The 26,026-nt window shown below is 34.4% G+C and overlaps 1 protein-coding gene across 3 annotated transcripts in view; it reads left to right on the plus strand.

Annotated features, from left to right (window-relative positions):
* Window positions 1–26,026, plus strand: part of LOC132548771 (uncharacterized) — a 59,645-nt gene that overhangs the window by 22,514 nt on the left and 11,105 nt on the right. For all 3 annotated transcript variants that reach the window (XM_060212665.1, XM_060212664.1, XM_060212666.1), the window contains exons 4-7: window positions 662–2,455; window positions 10,614–10,688; window positions 14,288–15,068; window positions 23,414–23,547. In XM_060212665.1, the coding sequence (XP_060068648.1) occupies window positions 691–2,455; window positions 10,614–10,688; window positions 14,288–15,068; window positions 23,414–23,547 (2,755 nt within the window). In that variant the 5' untranslated portion in view covers window positions 662–690. The remainder of the gene's footprint in view (window positions 1–661; window positions 2,456–10,613; window positions 10,689–14,287; window positions 15,069–23,413; window positions 23,548–26,026) is intronic.

Below are 26,026 nucleotides of genomic sequence, written 5' to 3' on the forward strand. Positions count from 1 at the left end.
TTACTGTTATTCCTGTATAATATAATTTGAAATGATTTTTATCTAGATCATATGTGTACAAGTAGAACGAAAATTCAATCAAAACTTTTAAACTTTCAATGACACACAACATAATTGTATTTTCTGAAAGCTATCTCTGTGAATCATATGACTAGAATTGACTCTCTTTCAAGGTCACTTAATGAGAAATATTTTCTAAACAGTATTTTTGAAGAAATCAAATGGTTGCAGACATTGTTTCTGTAATATTCCTTATGTCTTTGGAAAATATTATTCAACTTCTTATTTTCATATATTTCCTCTCTGATGGGTTGCAGAATTTCCAATATTACTGGGCTTCAATCGTCTGTGGACTCCTTGTTTACAGATTTTACTGTCAAAGTCATCAAAGTCTTGTTTCCATGATCATTTTGTTTTCTTCAGTCACACATTTCCCTTTAAGTTTCATTCCATCAGAACCTTTTTTCCATCAAAACCTTATTTCTATCAAATCATTATTTCTGTCAATTTTAGAACATTCCTAATTTCATATTTAACTTTATCTTTCTGTTTCTCACATCTCTTTAGGGGATATGTTTAAGGTTTTACTGGTGGTGAAAAAAAAGCTTAAATTCTCTTTCAGTTGTAAGTTTCTAATAAGCGTAACTGTTTTTCTCTGCAGATCTCCAGTTGTGGCATGTTGTTAGATAAATGGCCACAAGGAAGCCCCCTAATGAAATCGAACCAGAGACGTGCTTTGTCGCCCTCCCGACATCGGAACGCCATATTGTACCGGCTGTCCAGTTGGAGCAACGCCAAATCAAGATGACTTACCTTACTGAGGCAGAGATGCCACCAGCATCCATTGCCACAGCAACAACATCCAGTGGTGAGCCGTCAATGACTGCGGATATCACCCTGGATGAAGATGTTCCAGGTGAGTCTATCACCATGGGAACCGGCGGTGGCCAATTATTGATGCCACAGGGGCTGTCTGCAACTCCTTCACCGGATGTATCACAGGTCTTGGAGTTTTTTGAGGAACAGGATAAGTCCAAAGGTCAAGGGGTTAAGAAAATACCTGTTAAACCACGTTCACCTAGTCCAAGCCCAGTACGCCAGAGTGTGGGGTTAGATCACCTTGACAACTTAGTACGACTGATGGAACAATTATCCTCGCTGAAAGATGAGAACTCCAAGCTGAAAAGAAAGTGTGCCTATCTCGAAAGTACTAAGAGCATATTGGAGGTGAAGACAGCCCTGGAGCAGGAAATAATGACACAGACGGACTACAGCTACACCAAGTCCGAGCAGACATCCTATGGAAAGCACAAAGTCAGTCGGCCTAGACTTTCTAGTGCTGAGGACATGTGCTTCTTTGACCTAGATCAGGCTGCTTCGGAATCGTATAGCTCAAAACGTTCCAAGCATGTCAGCCACAAGCGAAGTCGCTCAACTGGCTCTCTTGACATTCCATCCGAAATCCTAGAACAATCTGGAGAAGAGGAAAATTTGGAGAAAGTCCACTCAAAATCTTATGAAAAGGCAGAGAAATCTAAAGGTTTAAAATCTTCATCTTCAAAGCGTAAATCAAAGGTTTCAAACTGGGTAAAGTTTAAAAGAGTTATAACCAAACCTAGGTTTCCTGAAGATATTGGATTTAGTTTAAGATCTATCAAAGACTTAGGTAGAGGGAGCAAGGAGTTAACAGTTCCCATAAGTACAGTGGAAAATCGATCAGTAGATAGTGGGGTGGGTAGTGGGCTAGAGGTCGAGGGTCAAGAGGTTCGGAGGTCAACATCCTCAGGTGAGCCATCTAGTCCAACTCAAGGTCGTGAACTTGGGATAGAAGGTGAAGCTGAGGAGGAAGAGGAAGAAGAAGAATTTGGGACAGAAATATGGATGGGGGATCCCGAATGGCTAGAAAAACATGAGAGCGAAATAGAATCTGATGTCACTAAAGAAATTGTAGTCTTAAATACCGCATCAGCTGGTGATCAGTATCTGAATGTAACGATCCCACGTAGAAAGTCAAGTCCGTCCCTGCTGGATGATACACCTGCAGACCTAACAGAGGAATATCTCAGCTTAAGACGTTCGTCCAGTTACAAAGGAAGGTCATCACATGGTGATTTGTCAGACCTTAAGGTGTCCAGCACAGACTCTCCTAAACTGGGAAAGAAAAAACCAACATGGGGCAAACGAGTCAAAAGTATAGTTCACACACGTAAGGATAGTATAAAACGTAAATTGATTGGAAAGAGAGGAGAGCTCGAACACAGCAGTGAAGAATTATTGGAATCTGAAGTTTGTGAAGAAAGGTATGCAGAACAGGAAGGACCGCTTGGTCGGTCCACACCAAAAACTTCACCTATGTGTATCCCGCGTCACAAGAGCACAGAGGAAGCAGATCAAGGAGCAAGGGCCCGAGCATTCCTTATACAATCTGGCTCGATTGACATGGAAGCATTACTTGGTAAGTACTCAATCTTATATGTATGATTTGGTTTTGGGAAACATTTTAAATAAATAATATCCAAAACTTCTAACTGATGTAGGAATACAGAAGACATGATTATATTATATATAACAGTAAAGGAATGAAAGAAGTTGAGTTTTAATGAAAATGGAAAGTTGATAGAATGATAGAGTTAAATAAAACTTGGGTGCATAGAAGCTTTTCTGCTTATTTTTATTCATAGAACTATTAGTAAATAGAATTACAGAAGCTATAGAATTGTGGGAAGTTGATGGAAAAATGAATTTATAAAATTGTTGGATTCATTAATGTAAGGTTGATGGAATTGTGGGATTGGTGGAATGGTGGAACTGATGGAAAAGTGGGATTGATGAAATAGATGGGATTGTCGGATTGATTGGGTTCATGGAATAATGGAATTGATGATATTGTGGGATTGATGGAAAAGGGGAATTGATGAAATAGTGGAAATGATGGAATTGTGGGATTGATGGAAAAGGGAAATTGATGAAATAGTGGAAATGATGGAATTGTGGGATTAATGGAAAAGGGAAATTGATGAAATAGTGGAAATGATGGAATTGTGGGATTGATGGAAAAGGAAAATTGATGAAATAGTGGAAATGGTGGAATTGTGGGATTGATGAATTGATGGAATTGATGGATTCATGGAATAATGGAATTGTGGGATTGATGGAATAATGGAATGGTGGAATTGATGGAATAATGGAATTGTGGGATTGGTGGAATTGTGGGATTGGTGGAATTGTGGGATTATGAGTTAAATGATATTAATCATTTAATCCCTTTGATGGAAGTGAGGAATAGTGAGGTTTGTTGGGTCACAGTAAAGGATGAATACAGAGGTTGGTTGGACAGATATGTGACTATATTTAGATTGATACAATTGTGAGAATTGTTCAGTTTGTGTCTGTGGTGCTGATGTTCATTGATAAATCAATTTTCTGTCTGATATCATATTGCACAGGATATTTCACATTCATTGGGTTTTAAAATAAGTTTTTGTCTATCGGTTATCTGAGCCTTTTCTAATGATTTCTTTTGTTTCTATAGATTTTTGTATTATAAGATAATGATTTTTACAAATACTCTCCGTTAGTTGTAGAATTTGTTGATGCCTAAGGTGAAGGTCATCTCGGTAGATGGTCAATAGAATTTCTCTTTTGTTTCAGCAGATAATTAATTAACATACACTGTTTTTCTCCATCCATCATGCCAAACCCAAGCCCATCTGACAATGAATTTCTTTGCTTTATCGAATGCAGTATTTTATGGTAATGAAAAGGAAAATTATGACAATCCAATCAAACAGACATAATGCTTTTGTTAAAAAAGACCAAATAATATTCTCTGCTCCTAAATTGTAGTTGTTCTTGACAGAAATGTTCAAAGTGGGCATAGATCCCTGGTCAAATTACATTATTGACATCGAATAGAAATCAGAATTCAGGATTGTCAGGGTTGTCTGGGTATTTGTGTCTAAACACAAGACTCGATGACATATTATCAGAAAGCATAGTAAGTCTTTTTTTTTGTCGTCTTTTGTAAAGATTTTTTTCAAGTTGATAGATTTTACAAGGTTAATATCTTTCTCAGTTATTTTGCCAATATCTTTTTTTAACATTAATGAAATAAGAAAAAATAAACAAATGCTCTTTAAATTGATGAATTTCAAATAAAATGTACATTGTAAGCTAACAGTCTCCCAGTCTTTTTCCAGTCATTTGAAATGTGATGTGACATTGCTTAAGCTACAATTATGTGTTGAGTGTGGCACAGTGAATTTTGTCATCACAGGAAATGCTGGGTTTGTACGCTTTCCATTAGGTATTGTACAAGGGTGACAGGGTTTTTCAATCATGAGCCGCTGTGCTCCAGCGTTTGTCTGGCATATATACAGACGCCAAACACAGAAAACCAACTAAGTAAATAGCTATTCAACACATGAGAAACTCTCACGTAATTGAACAGTCTGTTACCGATGTCCTTTTCTCTGATCCCGGCCAACAAACCAAATTCGATAGAGTTTCATGTTAGCACTGTAACTCTTTAATATGTCCCGTCAGGTCATAGTAAGTGTGAATTAATAGGTCACGGTACAAGGCGAATAGCACTATAATAATGAACATGGTTCTATTGTCTCGAAGGAGTGCGGTGCCCCACAACAGAACAAATTTATCATTGTATTAAGATGAGGTGCGGGAATTCAGATTTCTCATCACCGGCTATAAAAACACTATAAAGTTCCCTAGCATATATGGATTTTTCCATAACTGACTCCGGTTCAGATTAGCTGACGATTTCTCTCATTGTACTATGGAGCATCTCTCTCTACCCTCCATTGACTACCAGAAGAATTGCCTGGTAACGATGTAATGAGAGGGCTGTGAAACCTCACCGCTGTCTAGGATTGCAACTGAAGGGGAAAAACTGCATTGTAACACACCATGTGTATGATTTAGGGTCAAGATAGTCACCGAGATGATGTACAACTCCTTTTAAGGAAAACATAGTTATGTTCAGCACGGAGAACTTACCAATTGTTTAGGCCCCTTTGGATCAATTCTGCTGATTTTACATTTGTTACATGTTGGATTTTTTACTGTCGAAAAGAAATTTCTTACTTTGGAGTCTGTTTGATAAAAAAAGTGAAAGGATTTGTGTTTTGTAAAAAATATATTGAGTATTATAACAGAAAAAACTTAGATATATCTTGTCCCACTGGGAAGAAACAATTTTGCACAATCAAGCTGGATTATGTGGATCAAGAACATTGTGGAAAAAAATATTTTTCATGAGTGATTACAAATGTCATTCCATCATAGTTGATTACAAATATGTAAACAGCATACAAAAATGTTTTATAAAAATCTTACGGATTTAAAACGGACATAGTTGATTTGGAAGAAGATTTTCTGGAGAGTGTTTGCTCGGAAAACAGTAAATGATAGTCAGAGCCGTGATGTGGAATAAACAATCATCTTACTGATATTGATTGTGACACTGATTACCATATCTACGGAAACATGTCGTGGTTATGCTCTGCATTCCAGAAGAAGTGTACTCTCACATGTACAGGTAAAACATTCAGTAAAATATATATTTTGCTTTTGGAAAGTGAGGTAACCGTATTTTACTTGAAGGTCAGTATAATGTTTTTTACATAGAAATGAGGTAACAACTTTTGATTTATAAAGGATATATCTGTGATTCTCCCAGAATGCATTATTTCCATAAAGATGTGCCCAGTATGTCCCTTAGAAAGATTTGGCTATAAAGGTTTAAACCTGATAGAGAGTTTTTTATGTGATAAAGGAGATTTTTTTTAGCACGGTTGTTCTGATAAAGGTCTGAACTGTATGTTGAGTCATTCACATTGATGAAATAAGTATCCTGTACCATTTATAGATATATATTAAGAAATAAGAAAGGAGGGGTGCAGGTGATTTTTTACTTTTTAATAGTTATTAATTCACCCAGAGCGAGACCTGGTTCCTTAATCCATTGATAAACTAATTGACCTAAATATATTTTCGTCTTGCTGAATCGGTAAAATTTCCTCTGAAATGAAAGAAATAGTTGTGTGATTCATCACATTGACAAATCTATAAAATAAAAACGGTTACCATGGGCACTCTTCTTATGAGGTCCAACACATCAGTTCCTGTATCGTAGATCAAATTATAGCCAGAACAATAGAATTTTATATACATTATATACATGTTGCAGTCCCGGGGAGATTAATTTGAAATGCACTCAGTAGCGTTGACAACTCTCTTCAGGGCAAAAGATAATATTACTGATGTTGATACATTTAGTGGCTTCAAAGATTATCTAAGTGTATTTTTGGATACAGAAAGTGGTTCTGGCCTTCAGATGTAGAAAAACAATGGGCAAAACATGTATTGTTGTGATTTATAGTGCTGATTGGAGAAGTGAGTTTGTTACAGCAGAGATGGGGCTTACATTTATCTAATGACTGTTTGGTGTTTCTGGTGTTATATTGTGATCACAGGGCTTTTTTCATGAAATATCAATCTGTTATGTTATCTTTCTAGATAAAAAAAAATGAAAAATGGAAAAAAGGTTCTGTTTGATTTTAGCAGAGTAGACATTCTGACTTAACTTTTATGTGTTATGCTCTGAACAACTGTCATCTGACCAGTTTTGATCAAAGAAAATTTTTAATTAGTAACACAGGAAAATATGATGTATATTACAAAGTTAAACTTGATTATGTAAAAGTTCGTTAGAGATTCAACCAATCAGGACTGCTGTAGAGCTTGGAAGCCATTTGTTAAAAATTTTGTGCACTTGCTGTCGAACCTATGAAGTGTTAGAATATACTTATTATATCTACCTAAAAATTCTAACCAGCGATGACCTCTCAGAAGTTACTGTAAAATCATGTATGTTAGTGAGCTCAATTTTCATGGTTTTTTTTCTCCAACAAAATATTATTTAGTGAGCATTTAATTTGGTGGATAAACATAACTGTATAAATCAATTTATACTTATCTCAACAGTTTGTGGGCGTATAAATTTATGGATCAAGATTACCGCCAAAATCAATGAAAATAAGACACCCTGAAAATTGATGATTTTAAAGTATGACTTAAAACCATATTACCATCCATTAAAGTTCAATGATATGTATTACCTTAGGTGTCTGCAAATATTGTTCATTAAAATTTGCATCTTTGTTGCAAAGAATTTTCGGTTTTTTAAGGACAACTGAACATCATCATCAATATAAAATTAGCACAGTGATCCAACATCATGTTTAAACATCATCGTTATTCTGAAGCCTGCGATAGATTCTACCTGTAATTAATAATACAATGTACATTCAGTAAAACTCACTTGTGTTGAACACGTCTGAATCAAATACATCTGATGAGTCGAATGTTTCGTTTGGTCCTGATTTTTTCTCTTCTTTATCAAAGTAAAATAAACATGGGTGATTGGAACGCTGTTGAGTCGAATACTGGGTTTGTGTCAGATGTATTTTGTGTGTCGAACATTCAGGTGTCACCTTGTCTCATGTAAAAATTTCCTGGCTTTAGTCCAAATGATTGAGTGTGATTGGTCAGTCATATCAGTGTTAACGAGCCATATTGTAATTTTTAATTGAACATTAATCTCTGCATTTACACAGATGAAAGTTAGAATTGATACAGAATTAGGCAATTAAACATGAAATACAATACACAGGAGTCAGTTAATTATAAATGTACTATGATTGTATTTGTATCAATTTCACTAAGTTATGTGTATGAGCATGGATGTGTATCATCATGTGAACTACAATGACGAACATTTCACTTTACATTTTTTGTTTTATATTGGTACTTATAACTGTTTATCTAAATAGAATATATCGTTAGTGTATAAAATTATTAACTTATTCATTCCTGTCACGCCATGCTACGAGACACGCTTCCGGTAAACAACTGATAGAAATAGGGTTAATCTTTTTTGTAAAATGTCTCCGTTCATAGAAACACAGCTGTTGAACCATCGGATAAGTCAAATATTTCATTTGTTCTCGTCTGCTTTGACTTATCCGTGTTTTACAATTAAACATATCAAACAGATCACCTCTCTACAACTTCAGCCAAACCTGTCAAAGAGACCACCTCTCGATCTCTATAATACTACAGTCAAACCTGTCAAAGAGACCACCTCTAAAAGACCACATCTACTACAATCAAGTCTGCGTAAGACATCACCTCTCTACTACTACAGCTAAACCTGTCAGAGAGACCACCTCTCTATACTACAGTCTAACCTGTCAAAGATACCACCTCTCTATACTACAATCAAGTCTGTGTAAGACATCACCTCTCTATACTACTGTCTAACCTGTCAAAGAGACCCACTCTCTATGTTACAGTCTAACCTGTCAAAGAGACCACCTCTCTATACTACAATCAAGTCTGTGTAAGACATCACCTCTCTATACTACTGTCTAACCTGTCAAAGAGACCCACTCTCTATGTTACAGTCTAACCTGTCAAAGAGACCACCTCTCTATACTACAGTCTAACCTGTCAAAGAGACCACCTGTCTATACTACAGCTAAACCTGTCAAAACTAACAGACTACAACAACAAGCAAACATGTCTAAGAGACCTCCTTTCTATAACTGCAGCCAAATCTGCAAAGAGACCACTTTCTACAACTACAGCCAAACCTGTCAAGGAGACCACCTCTCAATTTCCACCTCTCGATCTAATTTAGACACCACCCATCTATAGCTGCAGTTTAACCTGCCTTTGAAGACCGCCAGTTTCTTATTACATTTCAACCTGACAAAAAGACCATATACCCACTTTAGAGACCTCTTGTCATTAGCACAGTCAATTTTGCATGAGAGACATTTTTTCCTTATTAAATCTTTCTATATAGTACAACATGTTCAGTTTTTTTATGTTTGTATATGGGTTTTAATTTCTTAATATGAATAATTCATTTTTATAATTAATTCAGTTATAAACTGACCATACTTAACCAAATAGATATCAGCTAGTCAGATCTTGTAAGCACCAAATCAGAACAACTCTTTAGCTTTCTGTTGTGTTGGACACTAATACCATGGAACAGCCAAGCATGTCCCACAGATTTTCTACCAGCCCTAAACCACATTAGCTGTCTATTCTGTTTGACAGATTGTCCATCACTTGCTGATTATTGCTACATCAAGCGACCAATCCCTAGATAGCCGAGGACAGGGATCAGATTATCGTGATCAGGAAAGCTTTCCATCCCTCGGATCTTGTGTTTATTGGAATTATTTTCTGTTACAATTCTATTCAACAAAGACCATTAAGTACCATGTGTGTATTGATATGATGATTGAGTGTTCCTATTCTAGACAATTGCTTTAAGCCTGCATCAAGTTGAGCAGAACCTCGTTGTACATGTTGTCATTTCATCAACATAAACAGAAGATTTATCAGGCCAGTTTTGCTTTTTCGAGGGAAAAATCCATGTAGCTGGACGATAATTTCTCAATATGTGATATGGTACAATTTGTTCAAAGTTTCAGCACTGACAATATGCGAAAGGTACATTAATCAAGAAACATTGCAATCGAATGTAGAAATATGTTTTATTAAGACCCTGTTCTTAAAATACTCGGTATATGATGAATGATTTGGTGGCAGAAAACTGGCGCGAGATGATAATGTTTGTTCCAACAACACAATATAGAAATAGACACGAATGTAAATCAAAAGATACTAGATGCATTTGAATGACAAAAATGTTGCTATTGACAACCAATAAAAACTACGAAGCATTTGCCTTTTTCTTTGATTTTAATTTGATGCTACCATTATAGCCCATCATCAGAAAATGGACTGTTCAAACCACCCTGTGTCCATGGTCTGTGGTCTATCTGTCCGTCCTTTGTCCGTCCTTTAACCGTTCTTGTTTTTGCAACTTCTTTAGAAGTGCTTGATGGATCTCGTTCAAATTTGCTTTGAAAGTTCCGTTTAGTGCTTATTTTTCCACTTTGATTTTGGGGCTGATTAAAACCCAAAATGACTTGCAGGTGGCCATCTTAATTTTGGACAATGAAAGTTAATTATTACTATTTATTGAGTAGTACTGGATGGATCTTTCTCAAATTCATTTGGGGGTTTCCCTTGGTCTGCAGTTGTGCCCTTTTGATTTTGGGACTGTTCAGAAAAAAACAAATGAGATGACAGGCAGCCATCTTGGATTTTGAGAATGAAATATTGTTATTGCTGTTTCTCGAGAAGTACAACATGAACATTTCTCAATTTTATATGTTGGCTCCCTGTAGTCCCTCATTGTGCCCTTTTTATTTTGGAACTGATCAGCAAAAACAAAATGGATGACTGTCAGCTATCTACGATTTCGACAATGAAAGATTGTTATTGTTTATTTCTTGGGAAATACTGGATGGATCTTTCTCATATTTTATATCTAGGTCCCCATCAGGTTCCTTGATGTGGTCATTTGATTTCAGTAAACCACGAGAATTTTAATCATCAAAAGTCCATCCTTTACAGTAATCCAAAGTAACATGCAATGAACTTTCTGAGATGTTTTTCGGTGACAGTATTTGTATTTTGTGACGAGAAATTCCTTTACTCCTTTATAGGTGGTGTCTCTGATGAATTCACCAAAAAGATTGAACAATGGGAGGAGAAGAAGAGCCAGCAGTCTTCAGTAAAAGGTATATCTTACAAATACTGTCAAGATACTGTAGAATTCTTAATTTTGGAGGGAGTTTTATTTTCCTTTTATGTTATGGTTACTCTTATCAGATTTATTCTGCAGTGAGTAGGTTTACTACTATACAATAGTTAGCACTTTTTCTTTTGAAAATCCAATATTTGTGCAAGTGGGCTTATTACCAGACATGGGCTTATGTCTGTAACAAGATGATATCCCACATATTCATTTATTTACAAGTAAATAATTTATCAAAGAACTTACTCAAAATTTAAGGTAATATTCTCAAAATCTAACACTGATGAAACGAATATTAAAAGGATAATGATGATAATTATGAACTTGAGGTCCACAAGACGTTGGATTTTATGGTTTCATTCGTAATTATCACATTTTTGTAAAGGGTCGATAATTCAGTGTTTGTATGTTATGTTGGTGTATCACACAGTAAACATTCAGGGTCATTTTGAGGTGAAGATTACCTGTAGTAGCTGTTGGGTACTGAACAACATATGGAAGGCCCATCACATGCCATCCAAAGCAATTATGATAAATTGTCTTGACCAAAGAGACCCAATTAACCAAGTCACCACAGGCTGGTCTGTTTCTCAACTTCCTGTTTAACACATACTGCCAGGGATAGGAAGCGTTGAACCAAACACCTAGCATTTTTACCAGGGGATATATATACGCCAACGCTCCAACTAGTGTTAAGTCAAGGAACCACAACATAAGATAAAGAACTGCATAGAAAAAGTAATATATTTCTTAATTTGTGAGAATTGTTCATAACCATTATAATTAACTCTGCACAAATATTGTGCCTACAATAAATAAGAAAATTTTTCTCCACAAATTTTAAGTTATCTACAGTTTCAAATAAAAATAGTTTCATTTTGAAAAAAAAATAAGATAAATGTACTTCTATTTTTTTAAAAAGTCATTCATAATTCTACTTTCTTATCTGAGATTCCAAGAGCTATATTTAGATAGAAAATACACAAATGGCTAATTCTATTATCACTTTCATACAAGAAAAAGAAATAACTGGAATTTTCATCTGCTTTAGTTGTTAATTAGAACAATGTGTTATGAGGATGAAGGTATGATGGGAGGGTAAGTAAACAGAGGGGGGCACTTGGGGGAGAGGAGGATGATCTATAGGGACGTCAACACAGTAGGATAAACACCCTCAAAGTTATTCCATCCTTGTTATTTTGATGAATGTACAAGCACTCACTTGCATCCATATTTTAAATGGCGGTCTGACAATTTTTAAACGTCCATTGAAATTTGCTTGATATTTGCTCTTTTTTTTTATATATATAGATTAGTACAACGGATATTTTAGCTCCTAGTTGATTGTTTAGCTTTGAGGAAAAAAATTTATCAAGATTTGATCTGAGAAATAGTTCATTCAATTTCAAATTGTTGGTTTGTTAAAATATGAAAATTTTTATTGAGACATCAGGACTATGAGCAACAATATAAATTTCACATTACAGAATGATTAAAAAATATCTCCCTTCTCTCATTGTACACTATCAAACAACATAGAGGATTTAGGACACTGACAGGAGTTGGTTCGGTGGAAACTCCCTCACAGCATCAAAGGATTGTTATAGATTCAATGCTTTATTTCCATCTTATATAGAGTTTGGACATTTTCAAATATTTATCCAGTAATATGCACATGCCTGGTAATAAGCCTGTGTATATATTTATTGCTGGAGTCATTAACACTATTTTGTTTTCTCTAAAAGCCCAACCCTATCTTTGATTTAAATGTTATATATTGGGTGCCTGGGATTTTTGAAGGATAAAAACAAGAGAATTTATTTCTTTCTGTTGAAACGTAATTGTACCTCATGATTTACTATCAGGAAATGTTAAACTCTCCTCTTTGGCAACCGACTTTCATAAGTGAATATAAAGAAAGCCAATCTTTCTGAAAAAGTCAGTTACAACCCATCTGTGCTTACTAGACAAACTGCGTCTGAAATTGCCGGTACAAGATATAATATAGGTGCCGGGTTTTGATCCTTCTTTTATTGTCAGTGTGTTATAAGTGGAAGGCTTAGCTCGGAATCTTTAATGTCTGTGTTGTTGTGTAAAGTTATACATCGGAGTAGAAAATGGAGTGGAAGATGTAGAGTGGAGAATATAAGAAGAAGGGAGGGATTAAATTAGGGATGCACAAACTTTAAAGGGAAAACAAATTTTAAAAAATATTAAAGGAAAAAAAAGATTTACGAAGAGAAATTAGGAATAAAGGATATTATATGATAGAAGATTTTAGGATGAAATGAAAGGGATAAAGGGCCTGATGGAGGAGAGTAAGAGTAGATAACAAGAAAGAGGAGAGAAAAAGAAAGGAGAAACAGAAAAAAAAATAGGTATCGCAGAAGGGAAATGAGAGAAGGAATGAGAGAAAAGAAAAACAAGGAGGTTGTGGAAGGAAAAACATGAGTGAAAAGAAATTCTGAGATTGTAGAGGCAGGAGAGAAGGAAAAGAAGAGACCTGCTGGTATATCAAATGATAATGTACAACAATGTAAATTAAGTTGCTAGAAAACAAATATTTTTGTTGTTAACACATCAAAAAAACTTTACCCTTCCACTTAAGTACAGACAATTTACAGACTGTAACTCCACCACCTATAATTGTGATACATGTCAGGTTTGTTTTGATAATGGAGTATGCCCTTCATCACATCACTCGAGGTATATCTATAGGTGTGCTCTATGTTGTATTCCTTTGCACATGATTACACAACCCTTGCTACCAATGAAATCAACCTGCATACCATATCATGTATATAAAAAGTCATCTTCACAACAGAAAACTGGAAACCAAAGGTATTCATACACTATATTGTGCCACCCCCAACTCTATGATAAATGATGAGAGGGTTAGGATCTAGATGTCTCTATCCGTCCATTCTGTCCATCCATCCGTCCGTCTGTCATTGATCTGTAGATAAATTATTAACACTTCATCTTCTAAAAATTTACAAGAATTGAAAATCTTTACTCTTAACTTTTTTCCAGTATTTTTTTATTTTTATTGTTGTTTTTGGCCTTCATATACTTGTTTGGAAAAGAATCTTATTGAATTTATCAGTTAAATCTACATGACTTAATCACATATAAGGTAAAATTATAATTTTTGTATGTTTTTTTTTTTCCAAAATATCTTATGGACCATTGATTTCAAGGAAAGAGATAGCTCAATAAGTCTACATATACTATTTTGATCAATTGGATTATAATCAAAGCCATGAAGTTGTTATTTTAAAATTCATGATGTTTTAAATGGCACATAAACATTGACATCTGGGTTTTTAAATTTTATATGAAATGCAGATTTGGTTTTCTGTAGTGTGCATCCATGCATAGTATTACTGACACAAATACCTTATTGCATTAGAATATAAATAGACAAGAAAAACTTTCCTATTTGCATTGATTACAATGTTATGTACATTTAAAAGTTGGAAGGTTTAAGTTGGGATAAAATTACTATCATCAAAAAAAAATTTTCAATAAGATTTTGATTTATGAGAATTAGATTGATAATTCCTGGTTTGTTACTTGTAGGAGAGAAAGGAAGAGAGGAACGCGTTCAACGTGATTCAAGAGAAGTGTCACCAGAGGGCGCCAGTATAAGTGCTGAGCCAACGGTGATAAATGTGGAGGAGTTACAACAGAAACTCACAGAGAGCTTCAGTAAAAAATTAGAGGAATGGGAAAGAATTAAGTATCGTAAGGACAGTGCCAGTCCACCTCTAGATACCAAGGATGCTACAAAGGTCACAGGTCAAGTTCATAAGGAAGATAGATTAGGCAGCAGAAAGGTCAAGGCTGACAAGGACCGCAGTAAGTTGGAACGTCGACGTGAACGTGAACTGCAGCGTGTAGAACGTGAACAACAAAAATTGGAGAGGGATCGGATTCGGATAGAGAAGGAACGCCTCAAAGCCCTTGAACGTGAAGCACGGATTGAGAAGATGAAAGGACGTCTTAGCCAACCAGACTTGGAAGCCAAACTGAACTCTCCTATTTATAGCCCCCTAGGAGAGCACAAAGTTACAACGGAGTTTGCCCGCAAGCTGTATGAGTGGGAACAGAGAAGAGAAGGAGTTTCCACTGCTACTGTAGAACAACAGCGTAGCTGTGAGCACCCAGGAGACAAAAATAAAGGAGAGAGTGAGGGAGAGGAACCAAGACTAGCTAAAGGACAGAAGCCTCCTCCCCTTACCCTTCAACCCTGTTTTGACTCCCCAGAGGAGGCTTCCCCCGGAGACAAGTCCTCTGAGGCCAGCTTTGGGGACGACACTTCACTAACAGTGGAAAGTATGACAGAGTCCAACCTTACCAGGTTAGTAATTTGTTCTGAGAGTTGTACAAGTAAACAAACAAAACAAATTCAATAGTGATCGTCACTAATGTCTTAATTAGATCAATAAATAATTGGGTTTTTTTTCTTGATAACATCTTTTTACTTACTTAATGAGATATATCGGTAATTAGTAATTTTATGAAAGAAATTTTGATCAATTACCTTTATCATTTTCAACAACAATGATAGTTTAGATACAACAAATATGATGGCTTGAAATATCTGGAGGTCGTAAAGCAACAAGGCTGTCAATTTTTATATCAATTCTACCATTTTCTAAAAACAAACAAATAAACAAATAAGATAATCAACAAAAATGAAACAGAAAGAATAAATAAAATAACATGGCATACTTGACAAGTGAACAAACAAATAAACAAACAATTGAATAAATACAAATTTTTCATTTTTGCATTTCTGAAAAACACACTATCTAAATGATAGACAAGCTGTTTGATGTAGGTTTGTGTTTCGCATTTTTAGAGTGGTTTTACAGGAGAGGGCTGAATTACGAGATATCACTTGCTTTTTATCAATAGTCGTTTTGTTTTGAGAGTATTTTCATGTTTGTTTGTATCAGCTTATCCTGGTATACCATAACCAAGAAAATAAAATAGGTCAACATTGGAATGTTGTAGTCCTGTGGTACCTAGCAGGTATCTAAGACAAGATTTTCTTTCACCAGTATCTTGACTTTTTTGAAAAGCTTCCATTTTTGTTTTACCCAACCGAAAAAAGAATCTTTTGATATTTATCTGATATTTATCGGTAAAAAATCCTGGTTTATGATAAGGTCTACAACATGCTGTACCTCTGGAAATGGTTATCCCCCTCCTCCACCTGCAATATTTGTGTTTTATATATTTAGTCTCTGATTAGCCCTACACACAAGTCCAGGACTTGTGGGGGTGTTGGGGAGGCAGTTTTACTGTAATTGATCTTGTCAGCACCCATGCTGTGTTATTTTATGTAGTATTTCATAGATATATTTAGCCCTGAAAATATCCCTGTCATGATACCATTTTATGCTAAATTGTTATCATATGTCAAAACTAATCTATGTAACATTGAGAAATCTTTTTAAATAATTTTTATCTCGGGCACACATTTTTTTCATTTCAATGTAAATTGAATTGCTATATTAAAGACAAGCTTGATTTGACGATCAGAACTAGCCATGGAGGTGTCTGGTCCAGACAGGTTTCGACAGGTTTTATTTTGTTGAGGTAGAAACACTTCTGTTGGTGATTGCTTCAGACATGGTTTACTGTATAGGTAGAAATATCAGTCCTTGATGTGTCTGGTTTAGACAGGTTTTACTGTGTTGGTAGAAATATCAGTCCTGGAGGTGTCTGGTTTAGACAGGTTTTACTATGTAGGTAGAACTATCAGTCCTTGATGTGTCTGGTTTAGGAAGGTTTTACTGAGTATGTAGAAATATCAGTCCTGGAGATGTCTGGTTTATACAGGTTTTACTATGTAGGTAGAAATATCAGTCCTTGATGTGTCTGGTTTATACAGGTTTTACTGTGTAGGTAGAAATATCAGTCCCTGATGTGTCTGGTTAAGACAGGTTTTACTGTGGAGGTAGAAATATCAGTCCTGGAGGTGTCTGGTTTAGGCAGGTTTTACTATGTAGGTAGAAAAATCAGTCCTTGATGTGTCTGGTTTAGGCAGGTTTTACTGTGTAGGTAGAAATATCAGTCCCTGATGTGTCTGGTTTAGGCAGGTTTTACTGTGTAGGTAGAAATATCAGTCCCTGATGTGTCTGGTTTAGGCAGGTTTTACTGTGTAGGTAGAAATATCAGTCCCTGATGTGTCTGGTTTAGGCAGGTTTTACTGTATAGGTAGAAATATCAGTCCTTGATGTGTCTGGTTTATACAGGTTTTACTATGTAGGTAGAAATATCACTCCTTGATGTGTCTGGTTTATACAGGTTTTACTATGTAGGTAGAAATATCAGTCCTTGATGTGTCTGGTTTATGCAGGTTTTACTGTGTAGGTAGAAATATCAGTCCTTGATGTGTCTGGTTTATGCAGGTTTTACTGTGTAGGTAGAAATATCAGTCCTTGATGTGTCTGGTTTATGCAGGTTTTACTGTGTAGGTAGAAATATCAGTCCTTGATGTGTCTGGTTTGTGGACAGATTTCACTATGTAGCTAGAAATATCAGTCTTGTAGCTGTTTTGTTTAGAAAGTTTTTAGTGTTTCTAATATTATTCAGAGTTAACCCTGAATTCAGATACATCATTTGGGAAATCTGCAGAGTAGTCTGGTATATATTGAAGTTGGGCTCTAGATATAGATTAATTGTGCAATCAGTTTGGATATTTCTCTGTTTGATTTTATAAATGGGTATAATTTAAGTAACTGTCTGTTTCCTTTAATTTGGTAGAAGAAATGCTAGCTCCTTAACCACATCAGTGCACGCCCCGTAGAACTGTTATCATTGTTTTTTTCTGAATTCACAATTGATAAAGAATAAAATGGACGAGATAACAGGAGATTGCTTTAAATCAAATGTTTATATTACAATGTTTGTTTGTGATGTTGTTTAGTTAGGTGATGTATATAGCAAAACATATAAATATGCCTAAACGCATTATATCTGAAAAGGACCATGTTCAGGCAGAGTGAGATATAGGAATGTTGTTGTGTTAGATGTGAATAATGTTAAAATGGCTGCAGTGCTTCATGTAGCAACTCCTTAATTCTAAAAAACTTCAGAATAATTATGTCTAGATGTAACTGAGATTACACAAAGCAGAAGTTTATAATTAGCACAAAGATCTGGAATATTTCTTACGGATTTTGATAATAAAAGACCTGAGTGTTAGGGGTTTAGAAAGGCAGTACATAGAATATCATGATGTCAGTTTCCCACTGTCAAATCATGGAATCAAAAAAAAAGTACTTGTACAATGATTTTAATGTCTTTTAAAATCTGATACTGTAATCCATTAAAATATTTATATGAAGACAAAAACCTATTAAAATCTATCAGTTATGTCTACAACTTATCATATTGATACTAAAACCCATTCAAATTTGTCTATTAATGCTAAAACCCATTAAAATCTTTTAGTAATTGTAAAACACACTGAATTTTTTATGATAAAAAATTCATTAATGTCTGCCACAAGCAGTAGTGTATATATTTCTAAATGATTTGGTTTGATTGTTCTGTTATAAGCTTACTTCTTGTGTCAGCATGTTTTGGCCACACCTGACTTACAAATATACACAGTTTATGAAATGTTGTACAATAGTGAATAATTCTCTTTAATATCTTATGCTCAAGATCTTCTGAGAATGTTGTACAGTTCTCTAATTCGTCAATATTTTACCTTAATTAAGATAAATAGTTTATCCGACTTACTGTGTAAATTTGTTCAGCAGTCAGTAAAACCAAATTCAGATTACCCATTTTAAAATTGCCCCATCACTTTATTTTGCAATGAGTCACCGGTGTGTTCCTCTCGGGATATAAATGTCAAAACTGATCATTTCTGACAAAATATTTTATTGTGTTTATGTTTGAAAGTTAATAGAGATTTAGTTCTTTTATTGACTGTTAATCTGTTTTAGAAAAAAAATTTAATCCCCTGTCGTCATAATTCTATTGATTTTTGGAATGATTACTGTTAAATCTTTGTCAATGATTTGACAAAACACTAGTTAATTTGAAACCATTCTGTATTGTTGAAATTCCTGTCGGCCATTATGGCTGTAGAGTGTGTTAGGATCAGTTGAAAATATTTCCATCCCATAACTGTTCATGCCAGATAACAGAAACTGTTCAGATAAGGATGTTTCTGTCTGGAAATAAAGAAAATATTCAGATAAAGATGTATTTGTCTGGAAATAAAGACAATATTCAGTTGAACTATACTGGGTCTATATAAACCATAGACCTAAGTGTTTGGGAACCTGTAGAAGAAAATAGGTTTACAGTTCTGCATTGAAAAACAAAGTAAGTGCATCATTTTGTCCTGCAGGACTTAATCATAATTCGGTGTCTTTACCAAAAATTGTTGAATTCTGTAAACCTATATTGTAATTTATTTACTGCTTATCACTCTGCAGTAAATTAGTGCAATGTTATGATATTTATGTTCCAATATATGCAGAGTTATTGCCCTTTGTTGATTTTTATACCAAAGGAATTTAGGAATAAAAGAATGTCCGTAGTACTGTTCTTGTTATTTTAGATTTCAAAGGTAGTGCTTGATTTCTTTTTTTTTTCATATAGATGTCATTTTAAACCACATCTTTCTAAAATGATAACAGATGCAACCTTGTAAAATCATTGGCTTTGTCAAAGAGATATGGTAGGTTTACTATATGTATCCTTCAGTACGCAAGGGGCCAGTATTCCAATTCTGACCCAAAGTCAGGAGGTAGGCTTATTTCACAACAAAGAAAAGGTAACACTTGTGTTTTATTCTACTGATTGGTAAAAAGGATGGGTGGGCTTATTAGCAGACATGGGTTTATTGTAGGTTTTATAGTTTACTGAATCAGAACCTCTTGTGTTCCTTTGCATTGATTATGTTTTACTTTTTTTCATGGAGACAAACATCAGTCATTTGGCTTTGAATTCTACGTGTTAATGTATACCAGCTCAGAACTCGATGCTGAAACACTGATTCATAAAGGAAGTCTCCAAAAATTCCTGGGTACATTTTAAACAAAACATTCTAAAATTCATTATTAAAACCTTTTTGTCAGTGTTTGTCATTGCTATGGTTAATTGTTACAAAACTTTTATTTCATCAGCAAATTTTACAGTTATTATGTTAAGATAAAAATCCTTCAAATACAGTATTTTACATTGTGGTCGACATTGTTTTAGAAATTTCTGAAAAAAAAAGAAATTTTTATGCAATGGATTTGATAAATTCATTTAGATAAAATGTTTGATATTTTTCATATTCTCATTGGCTTATTTTTCATCAATAAGAGGAGATCTGTTGAGAAATTGTTCGAGGGCAGTCATTTATATTGAGATGATTTACCAATACATTTACAGCCTTTGTATAAGAATGGCACTGTGCAGGTCTGTTTGTTATCAACAACAGATTCAAAAATAAGACAAGTCATATCTATATCGGCCAAGTATAGGTCATGTCTATACAAACCAGATATAGACCATTTATATATAGCAGATACAGGCCATATCAATATATGTCAGATATAGGCCATATCTATATACACCAGATATAGGTAATGTCTATATACACCAGATGTAGGTAATGTCTATATACACCAGATGTAGGCCATATCTATATACACCAGATATAGGTCATATCTATATACACCAGATATAGGTCATATCTATATATATACCAGATTTAAGCTGTATACATACACCAGATATATATGTCTTCACACACCAGATATAGATCATATCTATATATAGGTCATATCTATATACACCAGATATTGATCATATCTATATACACCAGATATAAGCAATGTCTATATACACCAGATATAGTGTTTATATACACCAGATATAAGCCATATTTATATACACCAGATATAAGCAATGTCTCTATACACCAGATATAAGCAATGTCTATATACACCAGATATAGGCAGTGTCTATATACACCAGATATAGGCAGTGTCTATATACACCAGATATAGGCAGTGTCTATATACACCAGATATAGGCCATGTCTATATACACCAGATATAGGCCATATCTATATACACCAGATATAGGTCATATCTATATATATACCAGATTTAAGCTGTATTTACATTTACACCAGATATAGGTCATGTCTTCACACACCAGATATAGACCATATATATATACAGCAGATACCAGTCATATCTATATACACCAGATATAGGTCATATCTATATATACCAGATATAGGCGGTGTCTATATACACCAGATATAGGCAGTGTTTATATACACCAGATATAAGCCATATTTATATACACCAGATATAAGCAATGTCTCTATACACCAGATATAAGCAATGTCTATATACACCAGATATAGGCAGTGTCTATATACACCAGATATAGGCCATGTCTATATACACCAGATATAGGCCATATCTATATACACCAGATATAAGCAATGTCTATGCACACCAGATATAGTCATATCTGTATACACCAGATATAGGCAGTGTCTATATACACCAGATATAGGCAGTGTCTATATACACCAGATATAGGTCATATCTGTATGTACCAGATATAGGTCATATCTGTATACACCAGATGCAGACTCATTGTGTTATGTAAATACCTACCCATGCAGTTCTGCCTATTTTCATGACATCTTTAACAAAAATGGCTGCAAGAACTGAGTGAGATCAAGACTGACCATGATATTTGAGTGTCATTTATTTTAGATTGCTGCAGATAAATCATCCCAACAAATTACACATTTGTACTTCATATTAACATAAACTGTTGTTAGATTTCAATGCAGTTCTATATCCTATTTTATCAACACCCATATCGTCAGGGTTCTTTTCTTACTTAATCAAAGATGAACGCTGTGGATTTTGATTGGTCAGATTTTATTTTCATTCTTTCATTTTTTGTGTCATATGCAAAATCTATTCAAAACATATTCAGTATTTCAATTTTTAAAAATTGATAAAAGTTTTATAAAATGAAAATTTTCAAGATATGGTATACAGTTTTAAGTTAACGACTCATCACGTTTAAAAAAAGAGGCCTAGAATTTAATGTTAAGTGACTGATGAAATGAAGTACAAACACTGACAAAACCTTCAACAGCTGTGGGATATATACCTAAATGTGCTGGAAACTTTCTGTACATCATATTATTGGAAACCTGAAATTATGCCAAATTGTTGGTTTTCTCAAGGAGCTTTGAAGAATTCTTAATTCTGCAATTCCAAAAACCATCTTGAGAGTAGAAGATTTGTATGTCAGATAAGTGCCAAGTAATTTGTGTGAATCACTTGAAAATGTGTGTAAATCTTTCAGGATTTTTTATCACTCCGAAAATTTTATTATCTTGAAAAGGAACAAACAGCTTTTTCAAACAAAATGTATTGTTGATATTGATTTTGAATGGTGAAAAACTAAAGTTTTGACCCGGTGAGGTAGGAAAGACCTGAGGTTACTAATTTTGTGTATCTATCCTGATATGTGAAGTAGGTGCTGGACTATTTGTAGGGTAATGATATAACGTTTGGATGTTTACAGAAACTGCAATTAACATCGGTGGGCTTATTACTGGGAATGATGTTATTGCCGGATAGATATAGAAATCTACTGGTAAAATGGGTCAATTTTTGTTATGATATATATATATAGCCTATTGGCCCATTACCTTTAGATTTTCATCTGACTTGTCTTTTATGATGTTTTAAAACATCTCTAAAACTGCCCAACAGTTTTCTGATCAACTTTATGTGTATGAATAACAAAATGTTGAATGTGTGTTCAAAACTGTTGTTAATCTATATATTTCAGCTTTTGTGCTGAATTAAAACACTTCATTTACACTTCTTCTCTAGAAGAGCTTTTTGAGATTGAACCAAACTTAATCCTGGAGAACATGTTATACCTGTTGCTGATCCAAACAGTGTATATATTGCCAATGGCTTGAGAGTTTTTAGGGTCAAAATGATACAGATACAAAATGATTTACCTGTGATTAGATTTACCTGTGATTTTAGATTTACCTGTGATTAGATTTACCTGTGATTTTAGATTTACCTGTGATTAGATTAACCTGTGATGTTAGATTTACCTGTGATTAGATTAACCTGTGATTTTAGATTTACCTGTGATTAGATTTACCTGTGATTTTAGATTTATCTGTGATTAGATTTACCTGTGATTAGATTAACCTGTGATTAGATTAACCTGTGATTAGATTTACCTGTGATTTTAGATTTACCTGTGATATTAGACTTACCTGTGATTAGATTTACCTGTGATTAGATTTACCTGTGATTTTAGATATACCTGTGATAAAATTTACCTGTGATTTTAGATTTACCTGTGATTAGATTTACCTGTGATTAGATTTACCTGTGATTTTAGATTTACCTGTGATTTTAGATTTACCTGTGATTAGATTTACCTGTGATTTTAGATTTACCTGTGATTAGATTTACCTGTGATAAGATTTACCTGTGATTTTAGATTTAACTGTGATTAGATTTATCTATGATTTTAGATTTACCTGTGATAAGATTTACCTGTGATTTTAGATTTACCTGTGATTTTAGATTTACCTGTGATTAGATTTACCTGTGACTACCTATGTTTTACCAGAAATGACTCGTATTTTGACTTTTATTTGAACAGCCTGGAAAAGGCTAACTGCCAGTTGATGGAGCGCCTCCATGAGAAAGAACTGGAGTATGAAGGTCTGCAGGATGATGTCAAAGGGCTATCGGAGAAACTCGACCAAGTCAAACTCCAACATTCCAAGGACATAGGTCAGTATGGCCAAGTTCTCCTGTGGAGTGGGAGGGATGGGTTACATTGCTATTGGTCAAATTATGTATAGGGAAGCAAAGAACAAAGTGTAATGCTTTGTCTTCCAATACACCCTGACTAAGTACGATATATGTTTCTGATTTGTGGTTAAATTTTTATTTGGATTACACATTACCACAATTGTTTCTCTGTCAATTGTAGGAAACTTATGCACATTAGTTTATGCAGTAGTTATCAAGACTCAGTATAGACAGAAGCCAAGTCTTCAAAATTGTCCTTGACATCAGGAGTTGAAAATGCACCCAACAGCTTAATACATAAGAATTGAAAACTTTACAGTATGCCTATAAAGTTATCAAGATAATTCAAAAATAATCTTTCTAGTTTCCGTTCTGAAATACAATTAATGAACTGAAGCATGTTTTGGAATTAGAAGATGAAATGATGTGATCATTAATTAGTGTGGTACAGAGGTTACGAATGGTTAGCAAGGATAATGGAGAATAAACAAGAATGAAAACATGTTTACATGTTAGACCTTGTACCTTGCATTCCATTATGAAATTTTGAAATTCTCAGCTTTGAGTACTGCAGCTGGTTTGAAGACTAACAGGTGATGTAAAACAAGTATGGTTGTTTGTGTTTTTTTTTTAAGTACCCAATTTTTTCTATAAGTCTGAAAGAACTGCAGTAGATTTGATAAGCTTGTTTGTCCGTATTACCCGACACCTGGAAATAACGCTAGCCCAGTGCATCAGTGTTACAAAGACGCCAAGTAAGGTTCTCACATGTTTTACATTATCCATTTTTTCCATTTAATTAATTAATTAATCTATTTAATTTCAGTAACTCATTACTTTTTTTTCAATGCCGAGAAAATAATATTCAGTTGCGCTCTAGGAGAATCTGAACAAAATATATTTAATTATATGAAACTTTTGAAACAAATATTGGAAAGTTTTATCAATTATTTAAAATTTACGAGGAAGCGAAAAGTAGCAATACAGCAAAACCTTGAATGGTGGGATAGATGACCAGTTGTTTGTTGGTAGATAAACTGTTGTGTTTTGGTGAAGGATATCACCATCTTACCCCCATTGAAACTGACTTTACAATGAGATACAGTACTGACACAGTAGTATGAAGAATGTGTATATTTGATAAGTTAATCAGGGTCTCCCATGGCTCAATACTATCCATAACACAATCAGTAACACTGCACAGAAACGGATAGGAAATAAAGGCTGGGGTAAGTGATGGGATAAACCAGATGCTGGTGTTTCTCTCCTTGTTATAGACTGCAGATTCCCTATAAAGTACCTCTAACATTCTTTATTTTGGAAGATCAAACGGTCATAATTAAAACGGAACTATGAAAAGAATTATGATTTATTCTTGTTTTTTACTGTTTTCACATATGACCTACTATCTCTCCAATTCCAAATTAAATGATAGAAAATGTTTTCATTGCATTTATTAAATAGCAATATATTCCGTGCTTTTTTAAGATGGAATTCATGGTATTTCATGGTACTGACTCAGACGTTATTGTAGAATGTGAATATTTGTGGTATATCTGTGATGCAATCTGATCCCTGATGGCTTACATACAATACTTACTATAAAACAAGTACTTAGCTGACCTGCTTTGGGATATTTTTATGCAGTTAAAAGGCTTTGGAGTCAATTAGGCATCACATAGACAAACAAACAACAGATTGTGTGGAATGCATTTTAGCTGTACTCCAGATAACCCACGATGGTAATCTCCCCTGTTTCAACTCTCCACTGGACCTGGCTTAGTCTGCCAATTCATTCTTTAGCAGAACAAATAAGTTATTATCTCCTTTTGAATGGAAGCTTTGAAGATTTTAAAACAAAATATTCAAGATATCTGCCAAGGATTGCTGTTAAGAAGCCTGAATTAAGTATTTTTCACCTCAATATGCCAAGATTTTACAGTCTAACACAAAAACCTACAAAGAAAAAAGAAAACAAATTTCTGTTGATGCAGAACATACTTTCCAAACACTTTGTTGTGTGCACGATATATATTTTTTTTGTAAGGATTAATAAACATTCAGTTTGAGAAAATAAAAAAAATTTGTTCTGAAATTGAGGCAGCATTTCATGTTTTTCCTAGGAATTTGGAAGTACAAAAACCATCATTAGTCTGTTCCCTTGAGTAATTACAATTTCATCTTGATTGGAATAATTAAAATCTACATACATGGAGGGATGAATTTGCCTCACTCTCATCCCAACATCAAGCTCGTTATGATCCAAGCTTTATATTTGGTGTAAGAGGGATGGGTGGAGACTTTACCAGCATATTCCTGCAGACATCCAGACACATAATGATGGAAGATTACCAGAATTACGCCTCTAGTACAAAAAGTTTATTCAGAAACGGTTGTAGACTGGTAGACTTGCCCAAGTTCCTTGAGTAATGATTCTTTTATTAATGATTTGATTTGT

Source organism: Ylistrum balloti, unplaced genomic scaffold, assembly GCF_031769215.1.
Source record: "Ylistrum balloti isolate Yb309-2 unplaced genomic scaffold, AGI_CSIRO_Ybal_v1 Utg370026, whole genome shotgun sequence".
Classification (NCBI taxonomy): domain Eukaryota; kingdom Metazoa; phylum Mollusca; class Bivalvia; order Pectinida; family Pectinidae; genus Ylistrum; species Ylistrum balloti.